Raw genomic sequence first — 27,297 nt, 5'->3', positions numbered from 1 at the left:
CTGTGTCTAATTTCTATTTCAATAGAGTAAATGTCACCGAAGAGTTTATTATACCCATGGGGAGGACCAATCCCATTCTTAAAGACTTGAAGAATGCTAATTTAAGTCCAGCTACCCATTATCATATAGGTGAACACAGGAGAAGAAGGCTTACCTCCGAGAGCATAGAGCAGCTCCAAGGCTTGAACCATCGACTGTGCTGGCGGGGGCTGTGAAACACATCAAAGGCCTCCCATTAGTTTCTGTGACCACACCGGCTCACTCTCGCTCTATCCCACTCCAGCCGCCCAGTCTCTGCACTGCTGGTACCTTGGCATGTGCCTCCCACCTCTGTAGCTTCCTGGGCAGCGCCTCTGCAGCTGCCCCCTCCCCTCCTACTCCTCTCCTCCCTCAGCAGGGAGAGCCCCTACTTTAACTACCTCTTCACTTCCCTAAGCTGCTCTCAGCCTTCTGTGCCTGGAGCTGCAGACCCTACAGCACAGCACAGGTTGAGGAAGGACCAGCTTCTACCACCCCGGCCCTGCCAATGGTGAGCTAGCGACACGGTGAAATCGCTAACCCTGCAGACGACACCGATGCCGCAAAGGGCAGCAGGCTCACACTGTGCGCTGTGATGAGTGCACTGACACCTCTTTCCTTCCCTCCAAAGCCTGAGCACACGGGTGTCAAACATCAGTAGACCTTTCAAGGGGCTCTTCCTAGCAGCCCGCTGACAAGGTCAGCACCTTTCCAGTGAACTGCTTGCCTCCCGAATCTGCAGCACAAGAAGCACTTTAAGCCTCAAGAGTGATTTAACTCGACTTCACAGACGGAGCTTTGAAGACGGCTTCGGAGCACTTGACGGCAGGGTCAGAGGCTAAACGAAGTCCTTGCTTTTAGTTGTTGTTCACCAAAGAACAAAGTCAAATCTTTAAACGGTTTGGTGGCTGGCTATATACATAGACTTTACCCTGTGGGGCCTACCCTCAGGGGACCCAAGGAATCACTGCAAATCTGGAGCGCTGCTGTGAGAAAGTAACGGGACGGCAGAGCAGCACACTAGTGCCCCTGGGTTCCTGCCGGCACGCCGTCCTGGTCTGTCTCTCGTACTCACAGGAGCTCCAGGGTAAGCACTTGGGATCACTACACAAGCCCGAGCTGATGTCAGACTACAAAGAAGTCAGCTTTTCTATAAGTGGGCAGATGACATATATGTATATTTGCCAAAAACATGACATTAGAGTGAAGTCAAACTTTACTATTTAACAGCAGACTCATGGGAATAACTAACAAATATTAACAGACAAATAAGCTTAAGTTTTGATATGAACTATAAAATGACCAATAAGCTTTAAAAAAACAAAAAACTCTACAAGAATAATGGCTGTAGCACACCTTCCCCACTCACCCACCACTTCATCTGAGCACGCAGGCCAGGCCTTGCATGCTGCTGAGGGGAGCCTAGGAGAGCCAGGCAGCCATGCCTCAGAGCCTACAGAAAGAAGACTAATGATTCACTCCTATAACTTGCCTTAGGAAATCATCATAGATACTGAGAGCCGCAGGGTCCTTCCCAAGCTTTGCAACTCTCCAGCCAGGCCCAGTCACAGGCTATGTCCTGACTCCCCACCCTCCTTGTCTCTCTGAGCACTGTCAAGCTGTCCTGTAGCTACCCAGTGGCTTGTCTTTTTCAAGGAGAAAGGACAGGAGCTACAGAGGAAGAATTCTGGCTCGCCTGGATGCCAGTTTGCCCCACACCCTGGATAGGACCAAGCGGCATACGGTGTTTCAGCTATGTGAGGAAGAAAGATGGCATGCCTGACCAGTGTCCTTCCACCATACCCACATGAGCCCCTCAACCAGAAGCAGGACTTACAGACATGAAGTGGAACCTGAGGACATTGTCTATCCCTAGGGCTTTTAGCTGCAGGATGACGGGGGCCAAATTGCTGCGCTGCATCTCAGGGACGGTGGACTGAGGTAGCTGGTCAAAGGCTTCCTCTAAGGATAGGAAATCAGAAACAGATCAAACGTGACACTCAAATGCACCTGTACATCGGCAGAGTCCACCTTCTCTACCGTGAACAAGAGCTCTGGGATTCTGGGACCACATGTACAACATTATGATACAAAGTTATTTTTACGTTTAGGAAGGACGTTCTACTTCAAAAGCATAGAGAGTTGAACAGTACCCCTTTACAAAAGCACTCTCCTTTACTTCCAAACCTTGCTTTTCAAATGCTTTTGTCAGCAAAACGAAAGTAGCAAGCATTTGGGTAATTACTCTCAGGCCCAGTTGCTGTTCACTCTGCATAAGGCAGAGCGCTTCAAGGAAGCAAGAACAGCAAAATAAGCAAAGAAAAATGTAAAAATAAATCACCAGAGCTGCCCTAGACTCTGAAGAAGGATCTCATCACAGAGAGCAGAATTCATACAAACCTAGTTTTTAAACCAAGGAGCCAAATGCAGTCACACCCAGGATCCTGTACTTGCTTGTCCCACAGGAACAAAAGGTGACCTCAAACCGGAGAAGCACCCCGAGGCACAGAGATGGGGGAGGAGGGGAAGGATAGAGAGTCAGGGGAGGACTTTCTGAAAACCAGATCAAAGGGTGGGGAGAAAGGAAGGCTTTTCTGAAATCACTTTCCCTGTGTATTCAGAAAGCCTATGGATTACACGCCAAACCCTCCCATGTAAGTCAACGCTGTACTGACCGCTGTACAGATACACACCCTCCTTACACACAAGCATCACGAAGTCTCCATTTAGACCAGAAGGCTGCAGTTAACTAGAGAGGAAAATGAATTACAGCCAAGTCTCCTGGAGAAACACTACTATCTGTAAGAACTTTAGAAAGGTTTTCCTGAGAAAAGAGACAACCAATATTCTGGACTGTGTAACATAAATTGCCAAATGCATGGGTCTAGCGGGAAGGTTCTAGATGGCAAGCAAGGAAAGAAGTTCTTTAGCTTTAAGAACATTGTGGTTACTGTTCTGTTACCAAGACAACCACATTCCCCAGGCACACCACTGACCAAGGCAGAAACAAGTCATTAGCTGAGAGGCTGGTCCCACTGAGAAGATGCTGAGAGAAGCAGGTGTTGATTCTCAGAGACAAAAAGATGTGATGACACAGGAAAGCTGCAAAGGCCCCAGAGCCAGGGGCACAGAGGTCAAGAGGGGCAGAGGCCTCACGCAATGGCCCTGGAGACTTCAGAGGTAGGAGGGACCTGGATCAAGACCAAAAAACAGGCCCAAGAGGGACATATGCCCCTGCCGTGGACCATGGGAGGCTCAGGAAAGAGATGAGCAGAAACTGAGAAAAGCTACACAGGAGCTGCCAAGAGTATCAGGAGGATCTTTGTGGTTATAGTACTGTTACCAGGACAACTACACTCCCCAGGCACACCACTGGCCAAGGCAGAAACAAGTCACTAGCTGAAAGGCCGGCCTCTCTGAGAAGATACAAAGACAGACAAGCCCAAGGCATCAGAGGTATGCATGGCAAAGCGGGAAGCAGATCACGTGTCTAAGAACGGAGTAGCTGAGAACCAGGCAGAGTAGGAGTGAGAGCAGAGGAGCTAAGGAGAAGCCTTGGAAAGTTCTGGAACACCAAATTATCTGAGTAAAGAAGAGCTGCAGGCTCTGAAGATCTGCTGGCAATCTGAAGGGTGGGCACTAACCGTTGCTTACTGTCCCTGGTCTTTCCCAACCACGCCCTTGCTAAAGCAGCTACGACTAAAGGCTCAGTGACCTTCCACCCAGATCCACTTGCCCAGCTTCAGTCCGTATCTTATCACATGGCTTCTTTGACACCAAATGCCGGTGTCCATTTCCACTTTAAAAAAATCATTTGAGTTAGAGCTGGAAGATGGCTCAGCGGTTAAAAGCAAATGCAGAGGTGCCAGGTTCAGCTCGCAGCCCCCATGTGCCAGCTAAGACTCACCTGCAATTCCTATTCCAGTAACACTCCTCTGACCACCTCAGCACCAGGCACACATGTACTGCACAGACAGACATGCAGGCACAACACACAAAATAAAATTACCTAAAACTAAAAATATTGCTGAGAATGGTGGTGCCTGTCTTTACGTCCCAGACCTTGAGAGGCAACGGTAGGGAGATCTCGGAGGCTGAGGCCAGCCTAGGCTCCACAGAGAAATCCTGCCTCAAAAATAAATAATTCCTTAGCCACACAATTACTATACCTACAACTCTGCAATTCCTCAAAGAAATAAAGGTTCCCCTTCATGTCCCAAGTCTACCCACACACTTACATCCAGCCCCACTAATCCCTAGGAAACCGCGTAAAAGAGGAATGGAAAGACAGCGTAAGTGGGTGCTGGACACAGGAGGGCATTAATGACTTGGAACTCCATCTGCACACTAAGAAGGCAGGAAGGTAAGCTCTGTGGGCATGGGCAGTGGGGGTGGTGGATGTCTCAGAACCACTCCCAGTGAAAGAGACAGACAGACAGACAGACAGCAGCTCTGGAACATCATGGTACCTGTGCCTAGCAGTGCCAGCAGGCTGAGAGGAAAGCTCATTAAAGGCCAGGACTGTCTACCAGAATTTCACTCTGTGCCCTCAGAAGTTAGCACGGCTTGTGATACAGAACTGAGCCAACTATTTGCCATCCATGAATGATTCTCAGGAGAACTCTGCAAAGGCAAGCGGGGATCTGATGGGCCGTGCCTCTGGGTTCAGGAGCTGTAAGAACACAGCCCATTAAGCAGAAAGACAACACTTGATGCACAAGTCTATGCTCAGGGGTCTGACACAAGGCCCAACATTAGGTTAGAATGGAGGTGGTAGGCAGGAGGTGGTTCACTGAGCCAGCTGGGGAATCCTAGCAAAGGAAGGAAGGAAGTGGTGGGGTCCCTGGGAGAGCTGGATTTGACAGTGAGTTCTGCCAGGAGGGACAAATGTCTGCCCTGGGATCCAAAGCCCAGGCTACTCTAAGAAAATCCAAAGTTGTTAAGAAACACCATACATACCTGTGTAAAGGCGATAACACTTTCCCGAGCGGTTGCGCCCACCACGTCCTGCCCGCTGATTGGCTGACGCCTGAGACACTGGTACCACCACCAAGCATTCAATAGCTGTCCTGGGGTTGTAGGCTCGCAGCTTCATAAAGCCACAGTCAATCACATACACAATGCCACTGATTGTGATGGAAGTCTCTGCCACATTGGTGGCCACGATCACCTGCCGAAAAGAGAAAGAGAATTAGTTGGTTCTTTCCATTTTAAGTAAGTTTAAAAATCCTAAAGACATACTACTATTTCAAACATCCTGCTACCAGGCAGGAGCGTAAGACCAGCACACTGGCCGGAAATGTTCCAGTTCTATAACCATGCACAGCTTCCCCAAGCTCCTGAGCACTGCTTTCTCATGCACATAGTATGACCACCGCTTCCCCCAGGGTTGTCAAGGAGGATCCAAACACAAAGAGATTAGAAGCTCACACTGAGCACATGGGAAGTTCAATAATGTCTGTTTCCTAACGTCAGAGCAGATAACGTCAGAGAGCAACAGGTGCCAGGGAAAAAGCACAACCTGGGATATACGTAAGAGTATACGCTGTGTCATTATATGCTACGTGTTATATACATGTTATATACATCATATAGTATAACAAAGCTTCCCCTTCACACTGGCTGCCCAGAGACAACAGCACTAAAACATGAACATAAACTCAGACCTCCTGACAGGGACTGGCCAACCCTTCAGACCAGAAAGAACTACCACAGAGGAAGGAGATCCGGCCAACACTGCCACTGTACGAGGGGCTTGGAGACAGAGGGGGCCCAGCTAGTGTGCACCAGTCAAGTCTCTGGCTACCTGCCAGCTGCCCCTGCCGGGTTTAACGTAGCTGGAGACATGTATATAAGAGGCACACACTTTTTTCAACCTTTACATTTTATAAAATCATCTTTGAAAATCTTCCTACTTTTATATCTAAAAGCTATTGCGGAGGCAGGCGAGATGGCTCTGACTTCAGTCCCTGAGATCCACACGCTAGAAGGGAAGAACTGCCTCCTGCATGTGCACTCTCACCTCCATGTGTGCACACGACACATATGTGTGCACAGGACACATATGTGCCCTGCCCCACCCCACATAAATAAATGTAATAAAAAAGTTTAGTTATGAATGTTTTACAGCTAGGAAATCTGAAGCTAAATAACTTAGGGCAAGGCACACAGCAACACACACACAGGTGGAACCCAGGCCTGCAGCCTGGCTGACAGCAGTTCTTGTGTGAGGATTTGGATTGCTCCATACCAGGTGGCCTTAAGTTGGGAATGGGTCCCTCAGCTACTGCACTCTGAGCCACCCCGCGTGTGCTCCTCATCTAGGGGATAGGACAAGGGGTAGGGGAGGCAGAAGTCAGGCCCCTGGCTCCTCCCATCCAATGCGTCTCGCCACCACACCCATCCTCAACCTAATTTCAAGGCTAAAGACTTACCTGATTTAAAACTGGCTTTAAGGGCAAACTGATACTCCTAACAAATGCTTTAGGAACCATGGTTAGTAATTTTATCTAGTTCTGGCTGAACATAACCTACCATGACAGTCTCTGAGGATAAGGTAATAATATGCTGTGAAAACCATTCAGCAGACAAAGAAAAGCTACAAGAGGTGACCTGCTCTGACAATTACTGTTGGAGTGGCCCTTCTGGGCAGGTTTAGAAATACTCACAACACATTATTTACTACGGACTTTTAGATCTACTGCATAGAACCATGGACCTAAGATTTGAAAGAAAACTCCTATTTAGCAAAGTTCACTTCAATTAAAACAATAAAACAGGATCTAGGGAGATAGCTCCGTCTGTAAAATGCTGGCTGTGTGTGTGCCCTGAATCTCCAGAACCCACGTACAGCCAGGAGGGGCAGCATGTGTCTGTAATGCCAGAATCCCCACAGTGAGGAGGCGGAGGGGAGCCACAGCATTCGTGGGCTGCCTAGCCTTGCAGACACAGCAACAAACAACCTGCCTCAAAAAGATTTTCCTCTGACTTTCACATACAAACTGGGGCATGTGTCTACACTTACACACGAGTGCTCTCACACACACACACAAATACACACATGAACACAGACGAATAGATACACACACCAAAGACAACATTCTGCAATACAAAGGGGAGCCAATGTGATTACCAATGGCTGCAAGGACCACTGATCACTAGGAGTCTCACCTTCCTGACGCTGTGTGACACCCTTTCAAACACCTTCATCTGCTCAAAAGAAGGCAGTCCTGCATACATGGGGAGGACCCGGAGGTGTTTCTTCATCCCAGTGCGAGCCAGCGCCCGGGCCTGCTCGATCAACATGGACACAACAGTCTCTACTTCTTCCTAAACACGGGACCAGAAAGCGAAGAAGCCGGTCAAGCCGTCATACTGAAGGAGCAAACGCTGGAACGGGGCTTTAGCTGTGGTCACCTTCAGAAGCTGCTGTGCTGCCATGTCCCACTCAGGATGGCACTTTACCAAATGCTACCAAACGACAGTGTCAAAGGAGTAAAGCTCTGTAACTGTACAATTAATTAGTAAAACTAAACCATCCGTAGTTAATAGAAGAGTTCCCATGAATAAAACAACAAGGAACTGGAGAGATGGCTCAGTGGTGAAGAGGCTCTACTGCTCTTGCAGAGGACCAGAGCTCAGTTCCCAGCACCCATGTCAGGCAGCTTACTCTGCCTGTGCCTCCAGCTCCAGGGATCCAACACCCTCTTCAGGCCTGCACACAGGCACCTGCACTCGCTGCACATAGATGACCTACATAGACACATAACTCTTTAAATGACTATTTTTACACAACTTTTATGGACTGGGGTAAACAGCATCCCCTGTGTATGGACATGCTGTGCATATGGGCAAGCTGTTACCTATGAAATCATTAAAAGCTTTCCTGAGGACAGATACTAACTATGGGAAATGTTGGGCAGTGGAAAAGATTGCAGCTGGAGGTGGTTGGAGTGGCATTACAACCTTAAGACAGTATTCTGGTTGATTCAGTTGTACCTGCAGAATGAGCTGGAGAGAGGTCACAATCAAAGGACCCACTCCTAACTTAGGCCCCTTGGGAAATGGTGCCCAACTGTTTGGTCACAGGATGAGACTGTAATACGCATGAAGCACAACGTACCTAACGCACCATCAACTATGGCAAAGGCGGCAGCCACTGACACAGAACCTAGCTTACTCTGAAATCAGCGGATACGTTTGAACTATCAGAGCAGGAGAGATGGCTCAGAGGGAAAAAGCACTAGCCAGTCTTTCAGAGGACCTGGGTTCAGTTCCCGGCACAGGCAGATCAGAATCATCTGTAACTCTAGCTCCAACAGATCTGACACCCTTTTCTGGCCTCCACTGCACCCACATGGTACATATACATACACAAAGGCTCACACACATAAAATTCAAATTTAAAAAATTCAATTAACCCTCTACAGACAGACTAGGGATGAGCTAATGACCCCTCACAATCTGGATGGTAGAGGACCAATAGGCCACTAGATGGCATCAAACCAGTAATTTTTTTCTTTCATGCAATTTAGCAACTACAAGACACAATTAAACAAGACACAAGGAGCTGGCTGCTCTTCCGGAGGACCTGGGTTCAGTTCCCAGCATCCACATGGCAGCTCACAATCACCCCTTAACTCCAGTTCTGGGAGACCTGACACTATTTTCCGGCCTCCTCAGGAACCAAGCAGGTAGACAAAATTTTAAAATACATTTAAAAAAGAAAAAAAATGAAAAGAAAAAAAAAAACAACAAATGACTAAGAACAAGACTTTATGCTAGCTCTGTGCTGTCTTAGCATGTCTGTGCAGAGGGACTGGGTGGAGTTACCTGGCCAGTAAGAAAGGCTAGTATGTCTCCATCTCCTTCTGTCTGATGAATTTTTACCACGGTGTCCACAGTTGCCTTGATATAATCTGGAACAGGACTGGGAAAATGTATGAGGAAAAAGATCATCACTGGAACACGCTCATTAATCACAGATCAATTACCCTAATAACCTGGCAGCCAAACCTCATCAGAGTGAATCCGGGCCAGCCCAGCAGGTAATTAACATATAGAGAAGTAAAATACATACACACTCCTTTATTTCCAAGGGCAGCAACCAATAACTGAGGGTGTATCTCAATGATACAGCACTTGCCTAACACATGTAAGGTCCCAGGTTCAATCCCCAGCACAAGAAAGAAAAGAACAACATTAAATGTAGCACTTCTATGCATAATTACATGTAAACAATGGGTTTGGGCTATATTTCCTAAGAAATAACGTTCTAAAAGATAGAATGTTCTGGAAGCTGGACCTGCACTATTGCTGGATTGAGTCTTGATACTTCTGTGCAAATTTACCTGTGGCCACTGCCTCAGCAGGAGAGTAAAGCAGCAAGAGGCTAATGGGAAGTGCATAGAAGTTATTTATCTTCAGCATGCAAAAATGCCAAGTCTCAGAAAACCAAGGGCTTCAGTTTCAGTGCAGAGGCCCACTGCCCAAGTTAGCCTTTCTACTGCTTGCTGTGATGAAACACCATGACAAAAAGCAAGCTGGGGAGGAAAGGCTTATATATCCCAAGTCACAATCCATCACTGAAGGAAGTCAGGACAGAGACTCAAACAGGCAGGAACCTGGAGCTAGGAGGTGATGCAGACAGTGGTCATGGAGGAGGGCTGCTTCCTGACTTGCTCCTAATGGCTTGCTCAGCCTGCTTTCTTAAAGCCCAGAACCACCTTCGAAGGGCTAGGCCCTCCCTCATCAATAACCAGTTAAGAAACTGCATTACAGGCTTGCCTAAAGCTCACACTCAGGGAAGCATTTTCTCAGTTGAGGCTTCCTCCTCTCAGGTGAGCTAGCTAGTGTCAAGGTGATAAGAAACTAACCATCAGAGCACACCCATCATCTTCCCAGCCAGCACCAATGGCTGAGTGAATGGAAATGGCAGACATTCCCTCCAGCCAGAAGGACCCAAAGATGAAGTTTATAGCTCTGGACTTATCAGGTGCTAAACTAGGCCCAGTAACTAGATAGAGTAAATTAGAACGGCCCCTTTCTTATTCAAAGGGACTTCTCCCAAAAATTCGAGCTAGGTCTCCTTGTTAAGGATGTAAGGGACTGAAAGACTCAGCACTGCTTCCCTTACTGATGGCACTCTGGAGAGCCCCAGTTCAGAAAACTGCCACACCACCTCCCGTCGGCCCACCTGACTCTCTCCGCCTGAACTGACGGCCACAGGTGCATGTAAATGTGAGCAGGAGAATCAAACTCTGAATCCAACAATGATGCTGGTCCAGCGTCCCGAATTCTGCCAGGAACAGGAGCTGAGCCATACTCCTCCCTGGAGGCAGATGATCTTCCCTATTATCCTGCGTGACAGCTGAGGTCCCAAATCACCATCACCAAGAATCAAACATTCTCAAACCTTTGTAGGTAAAAGATATCCACTGGAAATGTCCGTCCTTCCACTGTGAGCGTCACAGAGGTATCTCTGGCTGGGTCACTGGTCTCATTCTGGTTAAAGAAATCTCGAAATTTCTAAAAATAAATAAATACATAACTAAAAAAAAGAAAGAGGATGGTTCAGAGTAATCAACAGAAAGAAAGAAAATATAAAACTGGCAGAGGTAAGTGGGATCACAAAACTCAGACACACAAGCGTGCACACTGCAGAATAGCTTGTTTTACTTTAGAGACAGGCTCTGATGTGGTCCAGCTAGGCTCTAACTCACTAAATAGCTGAGGTTAGCCCTGCACCCCTGATCCTCCTGCCTCCACTTCTTGACTGGGATGACAGGTGTGCACTATCACATCACACAAAATGATTTTCTACATTCACAAAATTCTTTTTTTTTAATAGCTCCACCAGGCCATCTCCCCACAAGCTTTCATTTGTTGAAGACAGGGTCTTGATACTCAACTCAAGCAGACCTGAAACTCTACGTAGCCCAGATTAGACCCAAGCTCAGTATCCTCCTGCCTCTGCCTCCTGAATGCTGGGATTGCAGACATGCATCACCACAGCCAGCTAAATTTACTTTTCTCTTATTGAAATTGCAGAGGAAATTTCAATGGCAGATGCTAAAAGTTTGATTATAAATAAAGGTTAGACTTCAATGAACCTCAGCTGATGCACAGCTGTGGTAACTTTATCCCCGTCCTCTGTAGTTTCTTTAGCTGAAAATTAGGTGTGGCTCAAGTTTGGTACAGGTTAAATCAGACTGAGGGATAGCTAATCTAGAAAACACATATCTAATCACACAAGGTTATCAATTCACAAAGGTTTCCTTCTTGTGCACTAGGTGTGTCTCTGCTATGTAGTCACTGTAACTTTCCAATAGGTTTCAAGCCATCTGATAGCATAAACAGCCTTCTCCAATTATGAGCACGCGCATGTAACAGAGAACAGGACAGAGCCACTTCTTAAAAAAGCAGTGTCCTCAGCAATGGAGATCCTGGGCCTGAATTACTATGACCACGAGAAAGGCTGGAACAGAACTGGAGAGACCCAACCAGAGCCAAGTTTAAACACTCCAGACAGCTCAGAGGCAGGACACAAGTAACACATTCAAGACTGTCACCAACACCCAGTGTCAACTGAGCCAGGGGCCATGGAAGGAGTGGAGAGCCTTAAAGACAGAGTGGAGATTCAAGATGCCCAGGAGGAGGTGAGGAGGAGGAGGAGGAGGAAGAGCAGGACAGCAGGGTCCTTCTCCAGAAGGAAGAGGGCTTTAAGAAGGGCGTGCTGAACACAGCTAGCACCAGGCCATGTGGAACCCGGAGTGAGGTAGGACCACAGCAGCTTTCCTGGATGGACTGGACGGCTGAGCCCCAGCTGCTGGGAGAGCTGACGAGTAAGGACCTGGAGCGCCTCTTTAAAGAACACTCTGGATGCACTGAGACACAAGGTCTACACCCTAAGGTTTTTATCCTTTATCTGCATTTGGAATATACAGATAAAAGCCAAAAAGTCAGGCTGGAGAGAGAGCTCAGTGGCCCACAACTCTCTAACTCCAGTGACAGGGGATCTGATGGCCCTTTCTGGCCTCCATGGGCACTAAGAATGCAAGTGGTACACAGATATATATGCAGACATATACTCAGACACATAAAATAAACAGTAATATATTTTTTTTTCTTAAAAAGCCAGTAAGAGATGGCCTGAGGCAGAATCAAGGACACAGGAAGTGATGCCAGCCCCTCACCTGGAATAATCTGAGTCAGCTTCAGGTGCTGGGGTCACAATGACATGAACACCAGGTAAGAAATGGAACAAGAAGACGGAGAGGAAGGGGCGCAGTCTGTGAAACGAAATGGGAATGATTCGGACCTGCAGCGCCACCGTCGGCCCACTCCAGCTTCCTATCCTGGGAGCTGCTCCCACCCGGTCCACGCAGAGAGCTCTAAGAACCATGTCCATGCCCTGTCCAACTCCTACCCAAGCCAACAAGACTGCAACCTGCAAACTGGTCCAGTGAGGCCCTGACCCCAGGGGACTCAGGATCCTTCGCCAGGACTGATGGAAGAGGGAAATTAATCTCTCTACAAGTTATCAGACATCTGACAAAACAAGGGAACAGTAGGAACTGTCTGCAAACCTAGCTTCCGTCATGTGGACAGGCTCAAGTAGAAGAATGTGATACGGGGTGAAGTGACACTTTGCAATCACACCTGCTGTGTATGTAACCGCTCAGCTAACCGAGCTTCTACAAACAGGGTGGCCAAACCAACCAGGGCAACCACCGGAGCGGCCTCCGGCCTTCTCTGCCACCTGCCTTCTGTGGACACTGGCTTCTCGTCTCCGGCTGGGCCAGCCACCAGAGCAGGTGGCCTGACAGCAGCAACACACACAGTTTGGCATCAAGTTTATCACCTTTAGACACAGCAACTTGGGTGAGAAGATGGCTCCTGGGTACCCTTGGTCTTCCATATACAAAAGCTAAGTAAGACATATCCTGCCCCTGCTCACTCCAGACCTCTTCAGCCCACTCACATCCTCTTCCTCTCACTTAAGACTGCAGATTCCACACGCTCTCGGACCTGCATCTACCTATCCCACATCCTAACCAGGGGATCCCATAGCCGCTGTCTTTCTTCAACAGCTCCCTCGGGAGAAGGCACTGGATGTCCAGGCAAGGAAGGAAGGGAGAGTGGAATGAATGACCTATAGCTCAGCCTGAGCCAGCTAAGTACTGCTAATGTACCCGCCAGCCCTACATCAAAACACACCAGGGAATGACAAATCTAGGCTCTGCCTTCCAATTCACAAAAGGTGTCCGGAGGTCATCTACATCCGCTACTACGGATGGAACCGAATGAGGCAATGTCCTCCAGTCTCTACATCACATTAAAAGACACTCTGAATATAAGGCTCAGAGAACACTGTGGAAGAGGGAGAGGGCCGGGGAGTTTTCTGTGAAACTGTGTCTCCTAGTAATATCAGAAGCTATATCCATAAAATCTCAGCAACATGCCTGCCTAAACATGAGCCGCACAGGGACAACAAACAGCCATGTGACATGGGCAGGGAAAGCCCACGAGTCCTCAACCCTACACAAAGAACTGCAGGCAAGGAAGGAGAGCTGAGGGTGGAAGAGACAGTCTTCTTCCGAGACAAGTACACCCACCACTTCTAGTTCCTTTTTAATACCAAAGGCTCGGCCACGAAAACATACACACAAGAAACATACAGACTAGACAGGTTACATTTAGGAATATATGTGCATATACAGAGATGCATGTGATCAACAATAAATGGGGAAAAGAAGGTTAGGAACTTGAAAGAGACCAAGGACAATATATGGGAGTTAAGGAAAAGAAAAGAGAAGGGGGAAATGATGTAAGTATATTATCTCAAAAATAAAATTTTAAAAGAAGACAAGAAAGGCAGCAATAAACAGTTTATACTTGTCCATTAGCAGCGAGCCCAGTCGGGGAGGAGTAAACTTGGGCATTACACTTTCCCCACAACTAAACCTGTTTAGAAAATAACCATTCCTAGTGTTTAAGAGAGAAAGATGGACGTGAAAAGACAACATGATCTGTGCAACTGGAGCACAGAGGACAGGAGCAGAGGCGGGCCAGGTTCCTGCAATGGTGGTCCTGCTGCGCTCTCCCATCACCAGGGGAGAAAGAGTCAGCAGAGTGTCCAGAGCAGGTTGGCCTGTGGACGTGTCTGTCAGGAGGAAGGACCGTCTGTTTACAGTAAGGCTGTGAGAAGACTCAAGCCCATCCCGGGCAGTACCACTCTGACTGTATTCGAATGGGGAAAATGTACGGCTGGAGAGCTGGCTCCCGGGCTAAGGGCACTGGCTTAAGTGCGTTAAGAGAAGCAGGGTTCAATCGCCAGCACCCACGCGGCAGCTCACAACTAACTGTCACTCCAGTCCCAGGGGATCGGGCACACTCTCCTGGCTTCATGGGCACTGAGCGCACGCACATGGTGCACAAACATACATGCAGGCAAAACACCTATACATACAAGAGTAAACTTCTTTTTATGTTAATAACTTTTAAAGGAGCAGAAAAAGGTAAGCTAAAGTAAAGTGAAGTGGCGGCTCCTTAATTTTTCCCACAACACCTGTCTGCATTCATTTCTGAGGACATAAATGCTGTTGTTCCTAGGTTGCTTTTTGCCAGAATATGTCATCAGCATCAGAAACAAAATTAAAACACCTCCAGAGAACATTCCAGCATACATCGTGGTGACAGAGATGACAGCTAAAGCATGGGGACAATGGGCAGAGGTGACTGTAGGCAGCCTGAAGCCAAGAGCTCCCACAGCCTGTGGGAAGCTGGCAGGCCAGCCCGGGTACATAGGAGGCACCTCTCACCAAGTCGGCCTGCATTCTTCCACCCATAGGAAGACACAAGAACAAGCCAGGGCCAGGCCCTCACCACATCTCCCCTGGCATAAAGAGCTGGTTCCTGACCAGCATCTCCATTAACTATTCCTGGGTCTCTACCTAACACAAGAATGAGCTTCCTGCGTCCCACATATGGGCAAGCCACTGCCCTGGCTCCTACACCGTAAGGCGAGAGGGATAAAATCATGAGTAAGACAGAGTCCCAGTCTTCAAGGACACAGACAACCCCTAAACATGCATCAGAAATCGGTGTGACTGACACACAGTCAAAGCTGTGCAAGAGGGCAGAAGCGGCAGGGTGAGGCCAGAAAGGAAGCCTCTCTCAGACAGGGGGTTCTCTAGGACCATAAGGAGAACGCTGGAAGAGCCACAGGCATGTCTGAAAGAAAAACAGACTGAGAGAAAACCCTACCTCATGCCAAGGAGAAGCCTGGTTTCCTCAGAAGAATGGAAGGGGACCAGTGGAGCTGATAAACAGAGAACACCAGACAGAGTGGAAGGAGATGAAGTTAGAGCAGCAGCTGAGGATGGAGCACCCCTGGGGATGGAGCACCTCTGGGGATGGAGTATCCCTGTGGTGCCTGGCAGAAAGAGTTCTGGTAGCTTGTAGAACTCAGGGTTCCTCGTGGGCCCCACATGGTCAGGGAGCTTGGCTCGCCCTTTGCCCATGAAGAAAGGGTCATTTTATTTCAAACCCTGCTAAAATGCCATCTCTTTGGTGACAAGTTCTTGACAGTCCCGGCTGGCTGGAGTTAAGAGCAGCCTTCTAGGTTACCTCAGCACCTTAACATAGCAAATACCTATCTATGTGCCTCCTTCCCTGGACTCCTGGATCTATGGATCACCCGTAGCTAGCAGGAGGCTTACTGTTTAGAATATATAAACAGCAAGTGGCCAAAAGAATGAGATGAGTTGAACTGGTTTTTTTTTTTAAATAAAATATTAGTCATCAAAAGAGCAAATCAGCCATATAAAAACATTGGGATGAAAGAGATGGCTCAGCTGGTAAAGATGTCTACTGCTAAGCCTGAAGACCTTTATCAGAGGAACCCACATGGAGGAAAGATAGAACTGACCTCCAAGCTGACCTCTGACCTCCAGCCATGGCATGTGTACACCCTACCCCACATACAAAAAGTAAAAACAATTAAAAAAAAACACTTAACATGGAAATCACTATGTTAGAAGAGAAACTTCCACTACACCAAAAAATTAAAATAAGTATGTAATTTTCATAAATAATTTCAATTAATATAGCTTCACACTGACCAGTAACTAAAAAGAAGCTGCCTGTGTCAGGAGGAGGACAGCAGAGACAGAGACAGGGCAAGCTGGTGATCATCAACGCCCTGGGGTACACAGGCTAACGTCTACCCACCGTGGAGAAGGAGCATCAGGTGACATCTAGAGCACCACATGGCCCCCAAAGAGGCAGGTCGTCCTGCCGAAGACATGCTTTGGCCAGAGGTGCAGTCCCAAGGGAATATCTGACAACTCCAGTGTTTAAGCAGAAGGAGAGAGATGCCCTTACCTCTGCGTCCAGAGTGGCTGAGGCCACAATCAAGCGAAGATCCCCTCGCTTTTTCTGAATCTGAAAAAGAAGGCACCGAGAAATAATGGTGACAGTGGAAAAATGTTCAATCCTGCAATCCTAGCCACGCATGGTGACAAGGCCTGTAAATTCCAGCAGGCAGGTGGCGGGAGGGTCACAAGTTCGAGACCAGGCAGGGCTAGACAGAAACCCTGTCTCAAGGCAAAAAGGAGGCTCATCCATGAGACAGGGATGGTACAACTGATGATGTCAAGAGTCAATGTGATGTAGACAATTCTTCCTGAGTTTAAGATGTCAGAGCTTGCTAAATTATGACCCAGTAAAAATGTTGTGCAAAATATAAAGGGAATTTAAAATTTAACTGTAACCCTAACCCACTGCCTAACTCTAACCCTAAATTTAAGGGCTGAATTTGAAATTATTAAAAATAAACATTTTTTTCTCACATGTATTCACATTCAGAAATATGAAAAGGTAGACTAAAATCCATAACTAACAAGTAGTAGCACCAAGATAGCAATTGGTGTGCTAACAGTTATTCAAAGAAATGTGGTCCCCGGGCATGGCACAGATGTCTGCCATGCTCAGGAGCAGCTGTGCGAGGATGCTCAACACTGGCGGAGCCTGGGCAGCATTGTTCTCTTACTACTCGGTCCTTGGTAGGGAGAGCCTAGTGAGAACACTCCTCATGCATATCAAAAGTCTGATCATCGGCCAAAAGGTAATGGAAAAAGATAACAGCCAAGGCAATTTATACATTCCTAGCTGTGTGCCATACAGAGCCAATCAGTGTGTACACTGCACGGAGACGCAAGGCTGAGGAGGTAGTGAGCATCTGAGACCTAGCCCACCTTCTGTCACCTCACTGTAGACAGACACAGTCAGAGGGGCGGCCTTCTATTTGTACACGGCTCTATATATGATGTCATCGTAAGATCTGGGCTGCCTTACTTAAGCCTTATGACAAATTACGACATCCAACACGTCTGCCCAGCAGACCCCCCCAAAAAGCAGCTCCTAGGCTGCCCTCTCCAGGCAGCAGCCTCGGGCCACATGTGGCACGAAGAGCCCATGCAAAGATCAAAGAGTTATTTTATCCCCCTTTCAACAATTCCAAGCTAGACTCGCAGCTAATGGTTACAATATAGGCTTGCACCCACACAGACACACAGACACAGGTTTGGAGAGGCATTTATCTGGCAGTCAAGATTTGCACCCAGGCAGTCTTCCCAAGGCCGCAGTTCTTGGTCATCCCAATCTACCATTTCTTTTTAGACTCTTGTAATTGAGGATCATATGCAGAGAAAACAACAAATTAAAAAAACAAAACAAAAAAAGCCACAATAATAATGTTAAGGGGAGAAATGAGAGTGGAGTTAACTGCCAAAACTAGACAATGAACAAAAAGGTTATTATAAATGACTCTGGGTATGTTTGAAATATTTTCTGAATACTGAAATGTTAAAAAGAGAAAAGAAATAGAAATGCGGCACATTTAATTACAGAATGCTCACTGCCAAGGCCCGACAGACACCTAGGCACACTCATGCCTAACAGTATAGGAAGGATGTGGCAGACAGCAGCAGCCACTTCGCAGACTCTTCGGGGGCTGGGAGGTGGCTCTGGGGTTAAGAGCGCTGGCTGCTCTTACAGAGCTTCTGTTCCCAGCACCCACATCAGGCCAGTCACAACCACGAGTCACGCCAGCTCTTGAGGACCTGATACCCTCTTCTGGCCTCTGCAGGCACCTGCATGCATGTGGTACACAGACTTACACTTACTCTCAACATAAATATAAAATCTTTAAAATAATAATTATAATGTCTTCAAAGACTATTTCATGGTGAAATGATCTTGATATAGTATTAAAAGTACAAGATACAAATTAGCACATATTATCCAATCCCACTGTGTCAAAACATATACACAGGGAGAAAAACACAACAACCTCCGGCTCGTGGTTCTGAGAACGAGCAGGATGATGGGAGAATTTTTCACTCTGTATTTACTAGTTTTCTAGATTGTTGTAATTACTTTCCTAGCCAGGCAGCAATGCAAAACTTAGAAAGCAGAGTGCAGTGCTGGAGCGGTACCTTCTTCAGCAAGCCAATGGCAATGTCCGTGTACAAGGTCCTCTCGTGGGCTTCATCCAGCATGATGACACTAAGAATCAGAGATGCTCTCAGTGAGCATGGAACACCCCATGCAATTCCACCCCAACCACCAAAGAGACCTCTGGGTACTCAGCCCTCATGTAATGACATCGAATTAAGAGAAAGCCGAAGTCAATCTCTGCCGATGATGTCAGGCCTACACAGAATGTGATTTCAACATCCTTAGTGAGAATAATGATAGCACACTATTTGCAAAGAGCTTCACTACCCACCCGGGATTCCAGCAGAACTTAACAGCTGGTTCTAACTGGTATGTATGATCTGTAACCTCACACAACACACTGGATAACAAAGCCCAGGCACCTCAACAATGCTAAGCCACGAGAACAGCCATAGACAGAGGACAGCTGTGAACGACATGTGCCAGGCAGGGAGAGGAGTGGGACAGCGTGTCTCGAGTCCCAAAGCTGTGGGGTAGCCCTAGCGCTCCCGGTGATGGGCAAAACCACTAAGAGGCAGGAAGAGCTCAGCCCTCATCTGGACTTTGTGTATGGCACTCAACAGAACACTGTCCAGAGGGCAGAAGTGGGACCCTCGCCTAACATGTGTGAGACCCCAAGTTCCATCCCCAGCTTTGCGAAATGCAAAGGGGGGTGGGGAGGTCCCAACGCTGGCTAGTCACATCTCTGTGGGCTGTGGTCCTGTAGTCACTTCAATTCCCGGAGCCTGTAAAGGCACGATGAGCAAAGACAAGGCAGCAGGTGCCCTGGTGATGGAAGCGCACGGGCCTGTTTGCTCACAACAGGATCTCAGCTGCTCACCCTACTGACTGCCAGTGCACGGTGCATTCTGGAAACACTAGGGACTCACAGGAGCTCAGGCTTACCTATATTTTGTTAACAGCGGATCCACCATCATTTCTCTGACCAGCATGCCATCTGTAAGGAACTAAAACAATAAAAATACAAAGATAGAGAAATTTATTTACATTGATGGTGCAAGTTTAACTATAATCTCTGTTCACACGCAAGACAGCTCAGGGAGAGGCATCCCAGCGCTTTATTCAACATTGGCAAACAAACAAACAAACAAACAGATCCCACACTGGGCTGCAGACCTTTCAACACCATCTCTGTGCTAGTTGCTATGTTAATGAGCATCAAAGGCAAACAGTGAAGAGTCTACAGTGAGTCTCCGTTTACCATTACTTACTATGGTAATGAGCTGTGAGTCTGGGAGAACTCCTCAGCATCTTCTCAACCTCCACCTCCACCAACAGAGTTGCAGAGAAGAGCGTGGGCTTGAGTCACCCTGACCTGACAGAGCCTATTCTTCTATGTCTGCCCGGCCCTACTTCTACCTGCTGTGAAAACCCAGCCTGAGAGCTTGCCATCTCTGAGCCTCAGTCCTCACCCATCAAATCTCGTGATACAACTATTTCACCGAGTTACAGTTAAAACTAAGTAGGACTAATGAACACTAATAAAATGCTGTTATTCTCACCCCAAAACAAAGTCAGTGCATTAACAAGGCTAAGCGTGTCCCTCAGTGTCACCTCCCCTGGACTCTAAGAGTAGGATATGTTTCTAAGATAGTTTGCTTAGCCCTGGTACCAAATGTCACCCACAAAAGCAAAAGTGAAAAGTTCTATAATGAGTCTTAGCAGACAGAGCTTCTCATGGGCCCAGAAAGAGTCACCTGACTCATCACCCACCCAGTGTAACTGCTTACATACAAATAAGGCATAAACACATGATCCCTTTACCTGACAACATGGGTAACAAAAATTTGGAAAACGAGGTCTGTGTTGGTTAGTTTTTTATCAGTCTGACACACACTAGAGTCATTTAGGAAGAGGAACTTCAACTGGGAAAATTCCCTCACCAGGCTGGCCAGTGGGCAAGTATGTGAGCATTTTCTGACTGAAGACTGATGGGGAAGGGCCCAGCTCACTGTGGACACTGGCATTCCTGAACACTTTGTCCTGGGTGTGTAAGAGAGCGGGCTGAGCAAGCCAGTAAGCAGCATTCCTCCACGGACTCTGCTTTAGTTCCTGCCTCGTGCTCCTCCTGACTTCCCTGGATGATGGACTACAAGCAGTAAGCTGAAACAAACCCCTTTCTCCACAAGTTGCTCTTGGTCATGGTTTTATCCCAGCAACAGAAACCCTAGCTAGACCAAGGTCCATTTACTTACAAATGGCTACAGTGTTGACTTTGATTGTCTGAACAGTTGTAATTGCTATGTTCAGTCTGGAAGGCACCAGGGCTAAGGCCCTCACTCCATCTCATCAGGGCACTTTGCTCACTGCTCCACTGCAGTAGCCAACAGTGGTTCTAGCATAGTGGTGAGCAGGAGACTCTGCTGAACTGATTTCTACCAATTACCACTATGCTAATTACTTTATTCTTAGCTACTCTGTCAAGTGTGGCTGAGACAGAATTCATGACTCAGAGAGCTCTAACTAGTCAGCCATGATGAATCCCACTCTGGACCAGTTTACACCAGTTCACCCTGAGTTTGTCTGCACAGCTTTGTTTCTGTATTTACAGCACACACATAGGAAAAGGGAACTCTGCATCCTCACACCATCAGCAGTGGACATCTAAAGGGTGAAGCACTGACCTCCTAAGCCTAGACCAGGGATCAATCTTACTTCTGTGTTCTCGTCTGTGCTAAAACTCAAGGACTCATTCAAACAACTCTGATCTTCACAGAGACGAATGTCCCCAGTCCCCTCCCTAGTCCACCCTAGAGGTCACTCTGAGCACTTCACCTTGATTCTGGTGGCCAGTGGGTCGGTGCAGTCATCGAAGCGGATACAGTAGCCCACTTCATGGCCCAGCACTGCACCCCTTTCATCAGCTACTCGGCCTGCAACCTTTGGGAAGAAAGATCATGCTGAAAATAGAGACACACCAATTACTACACAGCGCACATACTATAGAAAACTTAAAGGTCTTATCAAATAGTATGTGAATGATGAGAAGAAAAGAGGCAGGTCATTAGATCAAATGACACATCTCTCCATTCTGTCATGGTCTTGGGACAACTTAAAACAGTAAACAAGAGCTAGGCATAGTGGTGAATGCCTTTAATCCCAGGGCAGGAGGGTCTCTGTGAGTTTGAAGCCAGACTGGTCTACAGAGCAGACCTAGGCTAGTCAGAGGAACACAGTGAGACCCCGTCTCAAAAAATAAAAAAATAAAAAGCAGAAAGCATACAAAATAAAAGAAAAATCACACAATGATTTTACAGATCAATATAAAGGAAACTGAGCTGTGTTCAGGAGTAGAGTGGTTACCTACTCATAATCAGAGTGTTACCCCAGATTAAATGACCAGCACCAGAGGAAAAAAGGAAGAGAGAGAAAGACAGACAGACAGACAGACAGACAGACAGGGAGAAAGAGAGACAATTCAAAATTTTGCATTCAAATTCAAAAGATCTAAGGCAGTATGAAAAATTAAAACTCCAGACATTACAGTCTTTTCAGATAAGCCTTGGATTCAAATCTAAAGCCAGCTTGGTGGTACCACACCTGCAAAAGGTCTGCGTTCTGATCCTCATAAAGGGGAGGAAAAGGAAGGGCACAGAAAAAGGAGGAGAAAGAAGAGGAGGAAGAAGAAGAGGAAAAGGAGGAGGAGGAGAACTCAGCTCTGAATCTGGTACCAAAGATGGGATGGAAAGGAACCAGTGAGTACTCCCTCCCCCTCTGCTAGACCACACAACAATGGGCAACTTCTCATGTTCACACACCTTAAAATAAGATTGACCTAGGAAGGCAGGAGACCAGGATGACTGACCAGAAGTGGGCCAAGTTCATCCTCTCTTTGGAAGCTAACATATCCCAAAGCCAAATGCTTAACTCAATTCTCAAACGTGTTCCAGTTACCAGCACTCCTGAAAGCCAATGCAGATAAGAACTTGGTTTTGAAAAAGGACAAGACAGTGTCTTTAAAGACTAATGGAGGATCCCCGTGCCGTAACGGAGGATAGGAGGAGACAAAGCACGGGAGTATGAGGACTACCCTGGGCACACTACAAATGAAAGGGCAGTTTAGGGAGGTCTGTGACACATGTTCACAACCGCGGGCTCTGGGAAGCAAAGGCAAGAAAATCAAAGGTTCAAGGCCAGCCTGGGAAACACAGCAAGACTATCTTAAAAGGGGAGGGGAGATGCTGAGGAGATGCTGAGGAGATGGCCTGGTGTTTGCCTTACAAGCATGAGGACCTGAGTTCACCCACATACAAAGCCTGGAGTGGAGACATGATATTAAAATCCCAGAATGTAGGCCAGGGATTCCTAAGCCTGGCCTCCCAGTGAGCTCCAAACCAAGGACAGACCCTGTCTCCAAAGGACAAAGTGGCACTTGAGAAATGACACCAGGGGTTGTCTTCTAGCCTCAATACCTGCATGTACACACACACACACACACACACAGAGTGAGTGGCTCATGCCTGTAAACCCAGTTACTTGGAGAGGAGAGGCCTCAAGGGCACAACCTCAAAGTGCAAACCACTGTAAAGGGGCAGTCACTCTTACTGGTTTTTTCAAAGAAAGTTCCACATTTGCTATTTACACTACCTGACTGAAAAGAACAAAGCTAAGCCACGAGGCTCCAGGACTCAGGACACCAGACAGAGGAAACAAGTGTATGTCACTCTCCAGTCAGGCAGCCCCAAACCCCACAGTCTCTAGTCTGAGTTTGGAACTCAGTTGCTCCAAGAAGGGACCTGAGGCAGCCCAGTCTCAGGAGCATAGAGACGCCCTGAACTCAGCCGCCCCACCAAGTGCGGCCTGGCACTATCTGCCACCAATGCATAAGAAACTGACAAGCACATGAAGATCAGAAGTAGCCTCACCCAGTGACTTGAAATTATAGATCTGACAAGATCCACACGGAATCAATCATCAAGCAGCCAGTTCACACCACTCAGCGTTTCAAAACATCTTATGAAAACAGAGACGCACCCTGCTCGGCTCTGCCTCTGGAGGGTGTACCTCTCCATGCCCAGCGTTTCCCAGGAGGCTTAGCTATCATGGTGGTTCTGAGCTAACCCTCCACATCTCAGAAAAAGGCACAGAGGATCTGTGAAGAGATACTGGGAGCCTGCAGGGGAAAAGGCTGGGAAGAGTGAGAACAGATGAGCCAACCGTCTCATTAAAAACAACCATTTTGTGGGTGGGAAAGTAAACCAAGCTCTTCTACTCTTGCTATCTGGCTATTTGTATAAATATGCATATAAAACCGAGGGTGCGCACATGGGTGCTTGTTTGTCTGCACTGGAGAGATGGCTTGGTCATCAAGAGCATATGCTGCTCTTGCAGAGGACCCAGGTTCTGTTCCAGCAGTGCATCCAGTGGCTCACAACTGCCTCTAACTCTAGCTCCGAGGAGATAAAAGTGTCTGGCCTCCACGAACACCAGCGCTCACACATACACACAGCTAAATAATGAAAATTGTTCTTAATATTTTAACTGAGTGTAGTGGCACACATCTATAATACCAACACCCAGGAGGCTGAAGCAGGCAGTCTGCCAGTTCCAGACCAGGCTAGGCTATAGGCACAACCTTCTTGTCTTCAAATAAATACAGATAAATTAGTACGTAAGATTATTCTCAACCATTTTTGTTCCACCACTTATAATCACACAGGATTGTATTCTATTGACTTTGTTTATTTATCTGTATTTATTTATTCTAAGTATGTGTAGATGTGTAGGTCCATGTGTCACAGTGTACCTCTGAGGGTCAGAGGACAACTTGTGGGACACAGTTCTCTTCCTCCACCATATGGGTGCTGGAAATCAAACTCAGGTAATCAGACTTGGCAACAAGCCTCTTCACTGATGAGTCGTCCTGCCGACCCTCTGTTGGCTTAATAAACTTTACCTCTACTGCTTATGCTGTATTCTCCGCAAGTGCACCAAACTCAACAGATCCCAGTCAGCAAACCACTGCTCCATGGCAAGCTGGACCTGAGACCCTGTGCAGGACAGCGGGTGAGATACAGCAGGACACTCTCTCACCTCTACAAACACATGGGCTCTATGGTCCTGAATCTTAGAGGGAGGAAGGCCTGGTCTGGAGGGTAAACCTGGACTGCTGAGACCAGTGACCCTCCTTACTATCTGCCTCTCACAGAGATCCAGCACAACTTCTGGGGTCCGTTCTTGGGCTCAGTCTGCGTGCACAGCACATCTCTGAGACTCAGCTTTTCTAACGTAGCAGCATGTCACTGCTCATGTTAATTTAAGCATTCTTCATTCTATCAAGAACACGGAAGGTTCTCTGTAGCTACAAACTTGGAGCTAAAATGAAAACTGATTAAGAGCTGGGATTTCAAACCATACACAGGGAAAACTGCTCCAATTTTTAGCTAAGTCATCTTTCAGTGACATAAAAAGTTGACTCACTGCAAACTGATCCATTCTTATCTCCCTGTGCAAAGCTCAAGTCCAAGTGGATCTTAAAACCAGATACACTGAATCTAATAGAAAAGAAAGTGGGGAAAAGTCTCAAACACACGGGCACGGGGGAAAGTTCCTGAACAGAACACCAATGGCTTATGCTCTAAGATCAAGAATCAACAAATGGGGGAGGCAGAGGCAGGCGGATTTCTGAGTTCAAGGCCAGCCTGGTCTACAAGAGAGCTCCAGGATAGCCAGGGCTACACAGAGAAACCCTGTCTCAAAAAGAAAAACAAAAACAAACAAACAAAAAAAGAATTGACAAATGGGACCTCATAAAATTGCAAAGATTCTATAAGGCAAAGGACACTGTCAATAGGACAAAATGGCAACCAACAGATTGGGAAAAGATCTTTACCAATCCTACATCTGATAGAGGGCTAATATCCAACATATACAAAGAACTCAAGAAGTTAAGACTCCAGAGAACCAAACAGCCCTATTGAATTGGGGAACAGAGCTAAACAGAAAATTCTCAACTGAGGAAACTCAAATGGCCAAGAAGCACTTAAAGAAATGTTCAACATCCTTAGTCATGAGGGAAATGCAAATCAAAACAACCCTGAGATTCCACCTCACACCAGTCAGAATGGCTAAGATCAAAAACTCAGGGGACAGCAGATGCTGGCAAGGATGTGGAGAAAGAGGAACACTCCTCCATTGCTGGTGGGATTGCAAGCTGGTACAACCACTCTGGAAATCAGTCTGGCAGTTCCTCAGAAAATTGGACCATAGTACTAACTGAGGACCCAGCTATACCACTAATGGCCATATACCCAGAAGATGCTCCAACATGTAATAAGGACACATGCTCCACTGTGTTCACAGAAGCCATGTTTATAATAGCCAGAAGCTGGAAACAACCCAGATGCCCTTCAACAGAGGAATGGATACAGAAAATGTGATACATTTACAAAGTGGAGTAATACTGAGTTATTAAAAACAACGACTTCATGAAATTTGCAGGCAAATGGATGGAAATTGAGAATATCATCCTGTGTGAGGTGACTCAGTCACAAAGGAACAAACACAGTATGTACTCATTGCATACTGTGCATATTAGCCCAAAAGTTAGGAATACCTAAGATTCAATTCAGACCTTATAAAGCCTAAGAAAAAAGGAAGACCAAAATGTAGATGCTTCAGTGTTTTTTAGAAGGTTAAGCAAAATACTCAGAGGAGGAAATATGGAGGCAAAGTGTGGAGCAGAGACTGAAGGTAAAGCCATCCGGAGACTGCCCCACCTGGGGATCCATCCCATATACAGCCACCAAACCAGGACATTATGGTGGACGCCGGGAAGTGCTTGCTGATGGAAGCCTGACATGGCTGTCTCCTGAGAGGCTCTGCCAGAGCCTGACAAATACAGAGGTGGAAGCTCACAACCAACAGTTGGACTGAGCTTGGGGGTCCCCTGGAGGAGGTGAAGAAGGGACTGAAGGAGCTGAGGGGATTTGCAGCCCCATGGAGGGAGAGCAACAGTGTCAACAGACCAGACCCCCTGGAGCTTCCAGGGCCTGGACCACCAACCAAAGAATACACATGGAGCGACCCATGGCGCTGGCCACATGTATGGCAGAGAATGGCCTTGTTGGACAACAGTGGGAGGAGAGACCCTTGGACCTGAGGGTTTTCGATGCCCCAGAATAGGGGAGGTGAGAGTGAGGGGGAGGGAGGATGGGATAGGGGGTTTCTGAAGGGGAGACCTGGAAAGGGAAAAACATTTGAAATGTAAATAAAGAAAACATCCAATCAAAAAGAAAATGCTAATGTGAAAAAAAAAAGCTTTAAATAAAGCAAAAAAAAAAAAAAGTTAACTCACTGCAGATTCCAAGCCTCCTATTCTCCTTTTATATAGACTTTCTGTCTCTCTGTCTTCCTCCCCCACCCCACCCTGAGTTCCCCTGTAAGTCCACCACTCCAGAAGTAGAAGCAGGAGTATCAAGAGGGATAAGGCCAGCCTGAGTTACTTGAAGACCTTGTCTCAAAAGATAACGACAAAAGTCTAAATGCCGTGCATAGCCAAAAGAGAGGGATGAAGCATTCAGCCATAGAAAACTACTGTCAAAGCAACATCAAGTGCTCGCTGCGGCAGCACATATATTAAAAAGCAACATCAAGTTGAAACTAAATCAAGCGAAGTCGAGGGCAAGCCAGGGAGAAGCCAGTCTTAGGTGCACAGGCTGGACAGGCTTCAGAGGTGGTCTAGACCCACAAGCACACAGCAAAGATGAGAGGTCTTCCCAAAATTTGCAATGATCTCAGACGTTTATGCCATGCCAC

The 27,297-nt window shown here is 47.1% G+C and overlaps 1 protein-coding gene across 8 annotated transcripts in view; it reads right to left on the bottom strand.

Annotated features, from left to right (window-relative positions):
* The window catches only part of Dhx35 (DEAH (Asp-Glu-Ala-His) box polypeptide 35), a 63,476-nt gene that overhangs the window by 21,371 nt on the left and 14,808 nt on the right, over positions 1-27,297 (bottom strand). For 4 of the 8 annotated variants that reach the window (XR_003953722.1, XM_017319264.2, NM_001372513.1 and 1 more), the window contains exons 5-14: positions 21,316-21,420; positions 19,426-19,487; positions 18,519-18,588; positions 16,405-16,464; positions 10,433-10,545; positions 8,851-8,947; positions 7,189-7,347; positions 4,978-5,188; positions 1,856-1,980; positions 155-209 (exon numbers count right to left, since the gene is read on the bottom strand). Coding sequence is in view for 6 of the 8 variants with exons in the window: in XM_017319264.2 (XP_017174753.1) it covers positions 155-209; positions 1,856-1,980; positions 4,978-5,188; positions 7,189-7,347; positions 8,851-8,947; positions 10,433-10,545; positions 16,405-16,464; positions 18,519-18,588; positions 19,426-19,487; positions 21,316-21,420 (1,057 nt within the window). In the remaining 2 variants the exon portion in view is untranslated. The other 4 variants (NM_001291144.1, XR_866343.3, XM_030252092.1 and 1 more) reach the window with 4 other exon arrangements.

Source organism: Mus musculus, chromosome 2 (assembly GCF_000001635.26).
Source record: "Mus musculus strain C57BL/6J chromosome 2, GRCm38.p6 C57BL/6J".
NCBI lineage: Eukaryota > Metazoa > Chordata > Mammalia > Rodentia > Muridae > Mus > Mus musculus.
Note: the sequence above shows the minus strand (reverse complement) of the source record. Positions and strands in the feature narration are given on the sequence as shown.